We start from the raw sequence: 15,989 nt of genomic DNA, 5'->3' as shown, positions 1-15,989 counted from the left end.
TGATCATTAAAATACGTTTTAGTTGCACTTCCAAACTTCATTCTATGAACCACTGCTTTAAAATGACCCTAAACAAAATGAACATGAAGCACATTCAAATTTTTGAAGCGTTCATATATATATATATATATATATATATATATATATATATATATATATATATATATATATATATATATATATATATATATATAAACAAAATCAAACTATTTGGCTTGGAAACTCCTATCAGATACTTTATTGTTCTTCCATCGTAAATTGCAGAGGGACAGACAGGGCGTGTTCTTCATTGGCGATGCTGGCTGGAAAGTGAAAGCAAAAGTGAAATCACCGGCTCGGCTCTGTTCCTCACTGCATAAGAGGTTTCTCAGAAGTCGAGTGTTTAATGTAAGCTAAGGCAATTAGGGCAGATATTGGCAACAAGTGACCTCCATAAAAAGGACCCGCATTTCCGTTCAGCCCGCAGTGAGAGAAGGACCCTGGAGGGTGAGAGAGCTTCGGTAATAACTTTTATTTGATCAGATTTGGACACATTTTGAATATAGCTGTAGCTCTATTTATTTCTTTGGCGTTTGTTTGACCTAAACGTCAATAACATTCGCGGAAATCGTTCAAAGCCGTGAACATGCTAATAATGACTTTAACTACTGGCTAATTTGATGTAAGTTTTGTAGACAACAACAAACCAAAAAGCTGAATAACATTTCATACAAGACAGTTATTTTTCACCGCCTAGGGGGCGCATAAGGGCTCATTGTTGTTCTGCTGCAGGTTTGAACCAATGCTTTTGTTAATTTCTAAGTATTTATTTCTGTATATTTTTTGCTGCCAAATTCTGTATAGTTTGTGTTGCTATTTGAACCTATTAAGATAGTATAGGTCTACTTTATCGTTAACAAAATATTTTGATTGTTTTAATACATTATTGCTGCTTTATTTATTTATTATTTATTAACTTCTCATTTCTGCTTTAAATTGACCTGAGTGGCTCTGGCTCTGTTATTCTTCTTTTTTTATTCTAGCAGCGGTTAAAAATCAGAAATAAGATAAAAGTTAATAAGTTACACTAAGTCTATAACCTTTGCCTTTCTAATCAAATTTATCTAAGAATAATCAAGCTGAAGAACAAAGTTTAGGAAGGACCAATTCACACTATTGTACATAGATTTAAATACCTTTAATGGCTTACAAGATATAAACCATATTAAACCCCTTAACTATCCCCATTCCACCACCAGGATGCTTAAGTTTACATCAAAATTTAGCAATTAAATTGTAATGTAATCAAGAAAAACTTTCAAAATCATTGGAAAGATTTCTGAATACATGTTTTACCACAGTTTTTTGTTATATAAAAAGAGTAATAGATAGAAACACCATTACAGTAACCTTACAACCTCTGGAAGCATTTACTTAAATTTTTAAAACAATATTGTAGTCTAATCATGACAAATATATAATTTTAAAGCTTAAAATGTCCAGTTTTTATCTGGTGATTTGATAGATATTACTGAGCAAAAGTAATTTATTAGCCTAATGTATAACAATGATACGTAAAGCATTACATTGCTACAGCAATTGATGTGTAAAATAGGCAATAAGACGTGTTTGGCGCAGTTTGTTGCTATTTTCCGACCAGCGCAACCCTAATTTTCATGTTTTGCATCACGTTGTTTAAATAGCAAATCCATAATAGGATTCGAAAATAGCAAAAGTGTATTCAGACACCACTGTATGCCTAGATCGTTAAAATAAAGCCCTATGAGGGCTAATTTAGGATTAATAAAACATGTTTTGTAAAATATGTAATATATTTAAATATAAATTTATTGATTTATTAGTTTCAAGGCACATAACTTTAGTTTTATTTAGTTTATTTTCCACTTCAGCTACAATTTGATATATATCTTCATTAAAATGAGACCAAGCTTAAATGTGTGCACCACACATTCAAAGCGTTGAAGACTGGCCATCATTTGAGTTGAACATGTCATTTTCATGTCTGTTCAAAAAGTGGGGGCAACAGTTAAGGGGTTAAGAGTCTGGGATATGTTGCAACATATTTTCATAATATAATTAGCAATTGAACTACTTAAGATTTCTTTTAATTTTGTGATTGTTTGAATGGTCAGTAAGAATACCTTTGCTTTCTGTTATTTCTATAGTGCTTTATAAAATGTAGATTAGGTCAAAGCCACTAGACAAGGATGAAAACGAAATAACAAATATTTCAGAATTTCATTATTGTGGAACATGTTTAATATATCAAGCAGGTATCAGAAGGTATTTTATTGGATTCATTTAAACTTTTTTTTAATAGATATGTTACACAGAGCTTTTTATGTTGAATAAACAAAACAATTAAATATAAAGATCCAGAAAAAGTCGACGAAAATAAATAAATCTATAAATAAATAAATAATAATTATAATAATAATAATACAAATAATAACATTAAATCAATTAATATGAATAAAATAAGTAAATAAAATGAAGGACCATTTATTCTGACAATGTGGTAATAAACTACCATAATCATAAAATAATGTCTGTAAAATATAATAAAATATGTTGCTTTTCAGTTGTTAATCCAGTTGTGTGTTCATTTCTTAGCCAATACTGTAGTACCTAATCTATGTTTGTAAATTTTTCAGACAATAAAATTACAAGAAACATTAATTGTGGGAATGGTTGCATACTATTTTCAATAAACATACTTTTTCGACAGGAAACAAAAGCTAGAAAACAGACAGGAAGAGCTAGAAAGAACCAACATGTCTAAACCCACAATGATGCCTTCGCCCATATGTTTGGTGGAGAATGTGAACGGATCACTCAGCATCTGTAAAGATGCCATCGAGTTCCTTAGTATGATCAATGAGCCGGTGGTGGTGGTGTCTGTGGTGGGACTCTACCGTACGGGGAAATCTTACCTCATGAACCGACTAGCCGGACAACAGACAGGTGAGGAAACCATCAAAACTTAAAGCGTTAGTTTACCCAAAAATGTAAAACATATGATTAATTACTCACCCGTATGTCATTCCAAACCCCTGAGAATTTTGTTTGTCTCACAAATTAAGATATTTTAGGTAGGGATGTCCAGATCCGATCACATGATTGGAAATCGGGCCCAATCACGTAGTTTCAGACTTGATCGGAATCGGACGTTTCCTCCTTCAGCATTACATCACCTTGTTGCAGAGACGTTATTGATTAAATGCCGGCAAAGTAGAACACTGAAGCAGCTTGAAGCAGAAAGCTTGAGTATGCCTGCGGTCTGGACGTGTTATAAAGTTGATGACGACAACATTGCCATAGCTAACTGTGAGATATGTAAATAGGATTGCAAGAAGTGGAAATTAAAAGGCTACATTAACCTCAACAAACAAACAGTTGTTGAATGTTAAAATAAGGTGAAGTAAATTGAAAATAAGGAACATCCTGGATCTGTTTCTTCACTCTTCTTTATTCTTTTTTATGTATTATAGAAACATTGGATCGGGTTTCGCTATCGGTACATACTCAAAATCAAATGACTTGGACACGAGGGCAAAAAAACTGATCAGAACATTCCTAATTTTAGGTGAAATCTGAGAGCTCTCATCCTCCTTAGGCAGCAATTTTCCCGACTTGTTCAAATTCCTGAAACCATACATAACCATACATAAACAGAGGTAGTTATGTGTGGACATTCAACGATGCTTGTGAATATGCGCAATATACTGACACAGAGGAGAGGAAACTGTTGAACAAAGTCATTCTTTTTGTTTTATATGCGCACAAATGTATTCTCGTAGCTTAATAATGTTCCGATTGAACCACTGACGGCATATGGTCTATTTTGAGGATGGTATTTCTCTTGACTTTGAATGAGACAGGAACTTTGCTGTCTATGGAGGATGAGGGAGCTCTCAGATTTCATCCAAAATGTCGTAATTGTATTCCGAAGACGATCAAATGTCTCAGGGTTTTGGAACAACATGAGGATGAAGAATTAATAACATCATTATACTTTTCTGGGTGAACTAACACTTAGCTCACAGGTGTCAAACTCACAGTTTAGTTCCAACCCTAATTACACACACCTGATCAAACTAATTGAGTGCTTTAGGCTTGTTTGATGCCTATTGATGCCTACAGATAGACGTGTTGAAGCAGGGCTGGAACTAAACTCTGCAGAGCTGTGGCCCTCCAGGAATTGAGTTTGACACCCCTGCTTTAGCTACATCAGGCGTTTCCAAACTCGGTCCTGGAAGGCCGGTGTCCTGAAGACTTTATGTCCAACCCTAATCAAACACACCTGAACCAGCTAATCAAGCTCTTACTAGTGTGTTGAAGCAAGTTGGAGCTAAACTCAACAGAACACCAGCTCTCCAGGGCCGAGTTTGGACACCCCTGAGGTACATCATGCTAATTATAGAAATGTAATTGTCTCAGGTTTTGCTCTTGGCAACACTATTGAGTCGAAGACCAAAGGCATCTGGATGTGGTGTGTCCCTCACCCGAAAAAAAAAGGACACACTCTGGTTCTGCTGGACACAGAGGGACTGGGTGATGTGGACAAGGTGAGGACAAGGCCAGAGCTGGAGATTTATTACTTTTATTTGAGCTGAAGTTGAAGTTATCTGTGTGTGTTTCAGGGAGATTCTAAGAACGATGGCTGGATCTTCTGTCTGGCTGTTCTTCTCAGCAGTACTCTGGTGTACAACAGCCGCGGCACCATCGATAACAGCGCACTGGAGAAACTGCAGTATCCTTTAGCCTTTCACATATACAGTTGAAGTCAGAATTATTAGCCCCCCTGTTTATTTTTTTTCCCCATTTTCTGTTTAACGGAGAGAAGACTTTCTCAACACATTTCTAAACATAATGGTTTTAATAACTTATTTCTAATAACTGATTTATTTTATCTTTGCCATGATGACAGTAAATAATATTTGACTAGATATTTTTCAAGACACTTCTATACAACTTAAAGTGAGATTTAATGGCTTAACTAGGGTAATTAGGCAAGTTATTGTATGATGATGGTTTTTTCTGTAGTCTACTGAAAAAAATATATAACTTAAAGGGGCTAATAATTTTGACCTTAAAATGGTTCATAAAAAAAATTAAAAACTGCTTTTATTCTAGCTGAAATAAAACAAATACGACTTTCCCCAGAAGAAAAAATATTATCAGACGTACTGTGAAAATTTCCTTGCTCTGTTAAACATTATTTGGGAAATATTTAAAAAGGGGAAAAAAAAAAATTCAAAGGGGGTCTAATAATTCTGACTTAAACTGTACGTACAGTTATACATGTTATACAAAGCTGTTATTTCTTAATGTGCTGCAGCTACATCACTGAGCTCACAGAGCAGATCAAGATCAGAACAACAGAAGCAGCAGACGAGAAGGAGGATGAGGAGGACTCAGAGTTTGTGCTTTTCTTCCCATCATTCACCTGGGTCGTAAGAGATTTTACGTTGGATTTGGTGATTGATGGAAGGAATGTTAATGAAGACCAATATCTAGATTTTGCCCTGCAGCTGAGAAAAGGTATTCAAGATAGACTTTGATCAAAAATGGTGAAGGTCGATGATCTTCTGATGGTGGTGTTTTTTTCCCCCCCCAAAAAACATTTTATTTAGGTAATAATAAGAAGACAATGGACTTCAATCTGCCCCGTCAGTGCATCCGAAACTACTTTCCAACCCGAAAGTGTTTCGTGTTTCCATCTCCAGCCTCACCTGAGAAGATGAGGCAATTAGAAAGTCTGCAAGAAAGAGACCTTGTACCGGATTTTCTGGAGGTCACAGGCCGTTTCTGTGAGCACATCTTTCGCAACAGTGTTGTGAAAACGCTGAAAGGGGGGCACAAAGTCACTGGTAAATGTAAGTGTTTTATCAATTTCAATTGGTGGGGAATTTCATTCAGGGTTCACATGGGTCATGGAATTTCTGCAATATCTTGTAATTTAGGTCTATTCCAAAGGTCAGATATTGAAAGTCAGGAAATTGAACACAGTTTTTTTCTGAGTTAAGAATATCAGGGGTTTTTAAATTTTTAATTTCCATTTATCAAAATGTATTTTTCTTTTTTCTGTTCCATGTTTTTCTTTATCACGCTATATCAAAAGTGTTGCCCATTTTTATGGGTTGGTTCTTTGTCTCTGACATTTATTATTTTTCCTAATGCCAATCAAATGCTGTCACCTGGATGTATCTGGTAAAATACAGTCTGTTTTGTCTGCTCAGTGCTCCAACAGTTCCTCCAGGATTTGGTGGAAAGAACATTCATATTAAAATTACAAATTTTGCAGCACTTTTCCTCAACATTTGCAGTTGAGGGAGTTTTGCTGTGGCTGAATTGCAATCATATCACATGATCAAGAGGGTCACATAGCTAAGGAGAAGTGCCGTATTATGTCTATGACAACTCAAGGTTTCACACACCAGATAAGCACTTTCTATACACAAATATAGCTACCTAATCTAAAAAAAGAGAGAACTGAGTACTGGCTGACTAAAACCTGTAGCAATTACAGAAACTGCAAGCTCCTCTAAATTTGTTTGGTTTTGTTTATATTTGGCAATAAATATACACACAGACTTTACATTTTTAGTCAGCCAGCCCAAACGGCATTACAAAATCACAACTTTTAATATCTGATTTCTTTAAAAATCAATCTTCACTGCCTGTTTGGTATACAATATAAAGTTGAGCTCAGACTGGACAAGAAGCACTGCATTAAATTCAGTTTTCCCCCGCCATGTTTTTGTACATTTATTTTACCCCAATATTTTCAATGGAGTTTCTGTACTAGCCAGCTGATCCTGGCGGCGCTTGTTTACACGGCCTTTCATTACGTTTGAACGACTAAATGAATGCTTAAGTCTATTTGACTGATTGTATTTTAATTACATTGCAGCATCACTGCTGTAAAAGGAACCTTATGAAATTGAAAATAGCCATGACTGAAAAACCCTAGCGGTGCATATAACCCATTGCAAAATTCTGGAGGGACTGCTCAACTCAACAGAATTCTCTTGATTATACAGCTTTAAGTCAGGGAATTTGACATTTGGCTTAGAGTGTGAACCCTGTTCATTGATCAGACCCATGTCAGATCAGCCTTTTGTAATCAAGCAGGTAAAAATGTGGAGTAGGTAAAAAAGTGTTTGTGTGTTTCCAGTGCTTGGAAAACTGGCTAAGATTTACGTAGACACGATCAGCAGTGGTAAAGTGCCCTGTCTGGATAACGCAGTGGTAACTCTGGCAAATCTAGAGAACAAGTGTGCTGTCGAAGAAGCTTTCAAAGTGTATGAGACCGGGATGGAAGAGGTGAGACATCACAAATCCCATTCATATTATTGTACCTACTGGATTTTAAGTGCCTTTAGTGTTGCAGAAGTAACAATAACATTGAGGATAATCTGTCATCATCATCATCATCATCATATCTATTTCATATGAAACAAATCAGTCAATAATTTAAGCTCTGAATCTGAAAGTTGTACAGGGATAGTTCACCCAAAATAACAATTTACTCACCTTCAAGTTATTCCACACTGTTAAACAAAAAGAAGATAATGTGAGAAATGTTACAAACCTGAAGCCATTTCCTTTTTTTTAAAAAAAATAAAATAATTTTCTGGTTCAGGTTTCCTATTTTTTTTAGCTTAACATCTTTTGTGCAACAGAAAATTATGAAACTCAAACGTTTGTGATAAGTAAAATTGGAGTAAATGATGACAGAATTGTCAGTTTTAGGGGAACTGACCCTTTAAGTGCCCAAATTGTTACAGGCATTGAGACAAAGCATGTTTTTGTTTGCAGGTGAAGAAGACGTTTCCAGTAAATGTGGATGAAATCTCCTCTGAACACCAGAGGTTTAGCAGTTTGGCCAACGCTGAGTTCATGAAACGCTCCTTTAAAGATGAAAAACAGGAGTACATTCATCAACTTAAAGTGAGTCAAAATAAATATTAAATTATTGATCTGATGAATGTTGGGGATGGGTACAGACTTACAGATTTTTGTAATCATTAGTTAAGCAATGGTACTATAGAACAGTGTTTCTCAACCACATTCCAGCTCTGCACATTTTCCATGTCTCCTTAACCAAACACACCTGATTCAGATCATCAGCTTATTAGCAGAGACCGAAAGACAAAAGATCTAAAACATGCAGTGCAGGTGGTCCTCCAGGAACATGGTTGAGAAACACTGATGTAGAACATTTTTTATCATTTTTTCAATGTGTATATGTGATTTATGTGTATGCATGTTTTTCTAGGAAAAAATAGATGTGTACTATGTTTGCTTGCTTCAAGACAATGCCTCTGCATCAGAGAAAAAGTGTAAAGATCTGCTGAAGGATCTGTACTCTGAAATGAATAAAAAGTTGCAGGATGGAGTGTACAGTCAGCCTGGTGGATTCAAACTCTACTGCAGTGATAGAGACGTCATCGTTGAAAAGTACCGCAGCGAACCCAACAAAGGTGTTATGGTGAGGACACTTTCTCCATGTATTTTTATAAGATTGGTCTATGGTAGGTCTATGATGTCCCTAGAGTGTGTATGTGAAGTTTCAGCTCAATATATCCAATTAAAAATGTCTTGCAACTCTTTGAAACGGCCTCTTTTAGGCTTTGATCCTAATTAGCTTCAAAGTCAAATTAGTTTGTGCTCTTTTTCAAAAGAGGGCGGAGCTACACATGCCTATGTGTCAGCATGGGGGGCAAATTCAAAATCAAGACTAACGTCCTATGCTAATGAGTGAGAGATCGTAACTTATAGGTGGGACTTTCTCCATCTGATGACACGTAAAGTGAGAATGTCAATCAAAGTGTATAATTTACGAAATGTGATTATAAAATCAATAAATTTTTGCCATTAAAAGCTGGTTATATTCACACACTGTTGCTACACAACTGTGTTTAAACCAATAATAAAAGTGACTTTTGCATAATAGGTCCCCTTTAAAGGAGTAGTTCACTTCCAGAGCAAAAGTAAACACTGTTATCACTTACACAGCCTCCACTAGTTCCAAACCTTTTCAGATTGTATCTTCAGTTTCTACACAAAAGAAAATATTTTGAAAAATGTTGGTAACTGAAGTTATCATTGACTTCCATAGTATGAAAAAAAACACACACTCTGTAGATGGCGGCATGGTATGGATATATTTGATTTGTCTTTTATTAAAATAAACAAAACACTTGAACAGCATTACATATTTTGCTGACTTAAGTACTTTATCTCAAATGTTTTGAGGAATGTTCAAATCCAGAGAAATAAGCCATTTGAATTTTTAAGTATATTTTACGTTTCAAGAGCTTTTAGCATTAAGGCCAGGACACACCAAGCCTATGGTAGGGCGTTGGGTTTCGACGGTGCGGCTAGCTGGTTTGGTTCCACGCATTGCCTCTTGTCGGGTTAACATCAGAGCTTGTTGGCACAATTCAGGATGTCGATTTGGAGTCAGCCATTGGCTGAAGAGAGTGCCCTGACTAGTAATTCAGTAACAAATCAGAGCATGGGTGTGACATAGTGAAGTGTCCTATCAACAGGGTTCATTCGGTCATGGAAAACCTGGAAAAGTCATAGAATTTTGACATGGCATTTTCCAGGCCTAGAAAAGTTTTGGAAAAAGAGAAAAACGCACAAAGTTTTGGAAAAGTCATGGAAATTAGTTTAACAAATATCTGTATACTTGAATTAGGGCTGCGCGATATTGGAAAAATTTGACTTTACCATATTTTGCATTTCTGTGATATACAGTTGAAGTCAGAAATATTAGTCCATTATTAACTTTGAGACCTCCTCATCCTCCTTCTCATCTGCTGCTTCTGTTGTTCTGATCTTGATCTGCTCTGTGAGCTCAGTGATGTAGCTGCAGCACATTAAGAAATAACAGCTTTGTATAACATGTATAACTGTACGTACAGTTGAAGTCAGAATTATTAGCCCCCCCTTTGAATTTGTTTTTATTTCTTGAAAATTTACCAAATTATGTTTAACAAAGCAAGGAAATTTTCACAGTATGTCTGATAATATTTTTTCTTCTGGAGAAATTCTTGTTTGTTATTTCGGCCAGAATAAAAGCAGTTTTTAATTTTAAGGTCAAAATTATTAGCTCCTTTAAGCTTTTTGGATAGTCTACAAAACAAACCATCGTTATACAATAACTTGCCTAATTACCCTAACCTGCCTAGTTAACCTAATTAACCTAGTTAAGCCTTTAAATCTCACTTTAAGTTGTATAGAAATGTCTTGAAAAATATCTAGTCAAATATTATTTACTGTCATCATAGCAAAGATAAAATAAATCAGTTATCAGAAATGAGTTATTAAAACTATTATGTTTAGAAATGTGTTGAGAAAGTCTTCTCTCCTTTAAACAGAAATTGGGGAAAAAATAAACAGGGGGGCTAATAATTCTGAATTTAACAGATGATTTTACAGGTTTATTTGGATTGATTGGGGGGATTTTGTAAAGGAGTGAATCTCAAATAATATAAAACAAATAAATTACAAGCATAGATAAATAAAATATAGTAAAGATAAAAGTGAAATCTAGTTTTAGGGTATTCACTATTCAGGTACAGAAATTGGATAATCAACACTGCATAGTCTTCATTGTATATTATTTAATCTTTATTAAAGTTACAAAAATTCTTGTGGCCAGATGTTTTAAAATTTGAAATTCAACAGTCACAGGCCTTAATGGGACAGTTTACACGAAGATTAAAATGTACTCACTATTAACTCACACTTCACTTGTTTCAATACTATAGGAGTTATAAAATAAAAAAGAAAACTCATAAATGTTTGAAACAAGTCAAGGGTGTAATAAAATAATAAATAATTTTGGGGTGATCTATCTCTTCAAAAATGCATGCAGATAATAAACTTTTACTCCATTATGATTAAACTCTCTATTAAACTATAATCCCAACATTGCATATCCTGCATATAATGCACACATTGCGATATCGATGCTGAAACGATATATTGTGCAGCCCTAACTTGAATATAGGTTTGTTGTCTTTACTACTTTTCTGTCCTTGGCCAAAAACTTGCTCTCACATTGTTAGTGCTGTGTAAGCATTATCAAAATCAATAGATCTAAAATACAAATTTAAACAAAATAGATTGTTGCGTGTTCTATGATGCTGTACATCATTGTTTTTCTTATTATTTATCATGTATATGTAGACATTACATAAAACATTACATCATGAATATGTACTTGCAGGGGCGTAGCGGACATTTTAAAGGTAGGGGGGACAGCTGTATGAGATCATACGTTCATATAATTATTAATCACCTGTTTCTAAATGGTCTGTCTCTAAAAGTGAGGGGGACGGATCCCCCCCGTCCCCCCCGGTTGCTATGCCCCTGTGTACTTGAAAGTTCTGGAAAAGTCTTGGAAAGTCATGAGATTTTAGTAGTAAAAAATGTGTATGAACCTTGTATCAAGTAAACATGATTTCTGTAGGATGTAACGAAGACAACAACTCCCGTAATTCTAATTAATAATCAAACATTTATTTTCTTTGATCAAGATCACAGAAATAACGTAATGTACACTGGAAATTCATGAAATTGATTTGAAAGTCAAATTAGAAAGTACATTTTTTCATGGGTTAAAAATGTCCTATATGCAGTAGTTCAAGAATCAAGGAATTTCTGGAATATCCTGGAATTTGAAAAGGCCTATTGCAGATATTTAAAGTCAGAGAATTTTTATACATTCAGAAAAGCTCCTCGTTCATTTCGGCTCATCTTTTCATTTAATTAAAGTCAAATAAAATGAAACATATTAATGATTTTCATTTAAATTCAAAAGAGAAGCAATAAGTGAAAGAAATAACAGAGTCGCGGGGGAACAAGCAGTGAAAATAAAACTACTTACCTGTAGGGTTTTGCGGGCAAAAGTGGGACAAAAGCATTTCTATTGATGGCCATTGGCTGAAGAGAGCACTCTGACTAGTTATTCAGCAACGAATCAGTGCGCGAGTGTGTCGTAGTGATGTGATGTATCAAGTAAACATGATTTATGCAGGAATCCTGTAGGATGTAATAAAGACAAAACTCCAAGATTCCACATTCACTCACTCAAAATATGCATTTGTTTGTGATAAATATGCCCCATCTAGTGGCGAAAATTACATACTGTGCCTTTAAAGTGTGTGTGTGTTTATGTGCAGGCTGAGGCCGTGCTGCATGAGTTTCTGAATGAACGAGGAGCTGAAGCAAAAAGCATCCTCTACACAGATACACAACTCACTGAAAACGACAAAAAGCTTCAAGGTAAATCTTTGGATTGAGACAGTTGGCCCTGGAGCACTTGTTATTGAAAAACCACACACGAAATTTAAACTCAAATCTTCATGTTTTTTCCTTCTTCAATCCTCAATTCTTTTTCACACTTGCAGAGGAGAAGGAGATGAATGCTTTGATGCAACAGAAGTGTGAAGAGGAAAAGGAGAAACGCATAGAGGGCGAACGAATGATGGCGACAGAAAAAGTGAGGCAGGAGGACCAAATCAAGCAGATGCAGGAGAAGTTTGAGAAGGAGCGGGAGCAAATGCAGCAGGAGACTCAGAAAGCCATCGACAGCAAACTGAAGGAGCAGGAGGAGATGCTGAATAAGGGCTTTAAGGAGAGGGCTGACCTCCTGTCTGAGGAGATCAAGGATCTGAAAAAAGAGAAGAAGGGTTTTATGGAAGAATATGTGAAGCCTCTACTTGGAGCTGCGGTGGAAATCCTTCCTACTTTTCTCAATTACAGAGTGATGATGAAAGGAATGAAATATGGAAAGTGAACAGTGTGTTCACATTTAAATCACTGTCGTATCACCAATTGATTGGTTTATATTTACAGCTTACCAGACGTAATCATGTTTATTTAGGATTGTATTTGCTTTGATAACAAGTGGTGTCCTAGGTCACGTAGGCATGTACTTAAAGTATCTGATGTAGTTTTTGATGATGGAAAAATCAATGATATTTAACAATTATTAAGATTATTTCATAGACCTTGATTGCACATTAATTGCAGACCTAATTGCACATTCTGCCATATTACATGTATGGACTTGAGCATTATGTTCTTCATTTCATTAAATTCATCAATAAAAAAAAAATTCTGTTGTCCCAAATTAGTTTTCTTTGTTCAAGACAAATGACGTTATGTACACTGCAAATTCATGAAATTGATTTGGAAGTCAAACCAGAAAGTACATTTTTTCATGGGTTTTTGAAATATCCTGAAATTTAAAAGGTCTATTCCAGATATTTAAAGTCAGGGAATTTTTATATATTTATACATTCAGAAATAAATGAAATATATTTGTTTTGATGAAAAAATATATTTGTTCATGTTGAAAAGTTCAGAAATGACAAATCCATTCTGCATAGGTCTCTTTCAAAACGACCATTTCTAAGACTAGGGGCCCTATCATACACCCGGCGCAATGCGGCGCAAGGTGTGACGCAATTGTTGTTTGCTAGTTTCAGCTTGGCGCAAGAGTTGTTTTGACATTTTGCACCACACTGTTTAAATAGCAAATGCATTTTACCCATAGGCGTTCTGATCTAAAAAAGGAGGTGTGTTGAGAGGCACATTGCTGGCGCGTTGCTATTTTGAGGAACTTAGACTGTTCAATAGACCAGAACAAAGCTGATCTATTGTCCAGCGCAGAGTGCGTTGTGCGCCTCACTTACACATTGCTTAATACAAACAGGATTTACAGCAATACGCAAATATCTTTACATATGAAAAAGAATTAGGATTAAAATATTTTTAAAAATTTTATTTTCTAGCCTACTACTATAAAAAAAACATACTTTCATGCCTTTTTTTTTATCTCGGGGGCTTTTTCAGTTTATTCATAACAATTTGCTTTTGTATTATGTTATCATTATTAGCAGTATTTTTGATTATATGCATATTTATGTCAGGTTTTAGACCATATGGGGCACAGCATGTGTATTTTGATATAACTCAGGTTTTTGAACACACTTCGTTATTATTGTTCATTTATTAATTTGCTGGAAATTAGAACTGAATTTAGAAATAGTTTTGAAACAAATCTTTGTGCTTAACAAACTAAATTAATTATATATAGGCTAATGGATGTCTGTGCGTACAACACCTTCCCCTATCCACAAGAGTGAAAGCGCAAGTAAACAATGAGGAGGCTCATCTCTCATTCTCGCGCTTTAGATGCTCTGTTTAACTGTTTTCTCTCTAGTGAAGGGTTCAGTTTTTACACTTACAAAGTCCACCATGTAAATAGCAAATGCGCTGTTTGGCTAAATGACTCTTAAAGGGAATGGGAGATGAGACTCTGATTGGTTTATTCTCAAAACACACCTATAACTCATTAAGAGAATAAGCTCAACCCTGTTAGACCATGTGCCACGGCTCAAAGCAGATTTTTCCATCCTTAAAATAGCAAAAGTGGATTCTGACACACCCTTAATGTGTTTGCGCCTTGCGCTTTGGACTTTGTGCATGGATCTTCAAAATAGAGCCCTTGGTGTTAAAAATAGATGACAGAAACACAAAATGTAAAGTCTGTAAAACTTCTATTGAAATATGGGAGAAGAAGCACTTCACAGCCACACATTTTTTTTCAAAATCTGAGGTAATTTATTCATTGTTCTCAAAATGGCTATTAAAAATATACTTCACACTGTAAATATTAGGCTCTTTTGCAGTGTCTAGAATGTTTGTAAAATCTTACACTGTAATGAAAAACAGTATTTAAATGGTTCGGACCATGTTTTCTCATTTTGAGTGTTAAACATTCAATTTTGGGAAACTGAGAATTCTGCATTATTTTTGTTGCTGTATATACTGTATCTCCGTGATACAAATATTTAAAAAATCTGCAATTTGAGGGTAAAAAAAAAACCCAAAATATTTAATTTGGACAACTTTAAATGTATTTTTAAGTTCAACTTAATGTAAGTTTTTAGCAATGCATATTACTAATCAAATTTTAATGTATTTACAGTAGGTGAATTGCAAAAGATCATGTTCCATGAAGGCCAAAGTCCCTTAAAGGCAAGACATTTCACTCGGCGGCCATCTTTGAAATGCCTCTCGAGCAGTATGCTCAGGTATTCTGTCTGACTGGAGAAACATCAAATTCTCCAAAATTGTTTGCCACGCTTTCGATTACATTACATATTTAGAATCACAAGTAAAATTAAACAACCGTCTCATAAGTTTCTAAACGTTCGAATCAAACAAAATCTGCATTTTTTCAAGTTGCCCAAGCTAATGTGCATGTGCACTCGAAAGTAACAAGATCACAACACCAACCTCATTTATGGCCGTGTTACACATTATCATCTTCTGAATAATGCCTTGTCAGATCACGCTGGTGCTCTGAAGTAATTCACAACTTGATCTTGATGGTGAATCTCCTTCAGAAATAACAGCGACTCTTTGTTTACAAGTTTGTGGGTGTTTGAGTAGTTGGTGTAATATGATGTGCGTTTGACAGGTTGGACTGTACCTCACATTCATTTCATACAGATTACAAACCAGAAAACTTTAGTTGTGAAGTGCACTTGGTTCATTTAAAAGTAGACATGTCAAGCTTTATTTGTACACACACACACACACACACACACACACACACACACACACACACACACACACACACACACACACACACACACACACACACATATATAATGTCTGTGAAGCAAGTATTTGGTGAGATTCCAATGTGTTTGTTGACTACAATACCTGTTCTGAACCAAAAAAAAAAAAACAAGTCTGGTCTGAGTCCTTCTCCCAGAGAAACTATAGCGATCTATATTATAGCTATAGTAATCTACTATAGTTTATAGCAATCTTACTCTTCTTCATGTTTTTTATTGGCGGTTGGCATACAACTTTGAGGTGCATTTCCACCACCGACTGGTGTTAAGTGTGTGTGGATCAAAAGTAAAAAAATTTACCTTCTTATTCTT

At 35.2% G+C, this 15,989-nt stretch overlaps 1 protein-coding gene across 2 annotated transcripts; it reads left to right on the top strand.

Annotated features, from left to right (window-relative positions):
- The first annotated feature begins 314 nt into the window (after positions 1 to 314).
- On the top strand, positions 315 to 13,141 carry gbp1 (guanylate binding protein 1). 2 transcript variants are annotated; one of them, XM_056479489.1, is made up of 11 exons: positions 315 to 486; positions 2,729 to 2,964; positions 4,441 to 4,568; positions 4,644 to 4,753; positions 5,342 to 5,544; positions 5,637 to 5,879; positions 7,181 to 7,329; positions 7,825 to 7,956; positions 8,285 to 8,497; positions 12,204 to 12,306; positions 12,432 to 13,141. In XM_056479489.1, exons 2-11 carry the CDS (start codon positions 2,775 to 2,777, stop codon positions 12,818 to 12,820), a joined length of 1,860 nt encoding a protein of 619 aa, XP_056335464.1. In that variant the 5' UTR covers positions 315 to 486; positions 2,729 to 2,774; the 3' UTR covers positions 12,821 to 13,141. The 2 variants fall into 2 exon arrangements, with proteins under 2 accessions (XP_056335464.1, XP_056335455.1); XM_056479480.1 differs by having other exon boundaries at positions 315 to 500; positions 12,432 to 13,140.
- Positions 13,142 to 15,989: the final 2,848 nt, after the last annotated feature.

This window comes from Danio aesculapii, chromosome 2 (assembly GCF_903798145.1).
Source record: "Danio aesculapii chromosome 2, fDanAes4.1, whole genome shotgun sequence".
NCBI lineage: Eukaryota > Metazoa > Chordata > Actinopteri > Cypriniformes > Danionidae > Danio > Danio aesculapii.
This window is presented reverse-complemented; position numbering and strand designations above follow the sequence as displayed.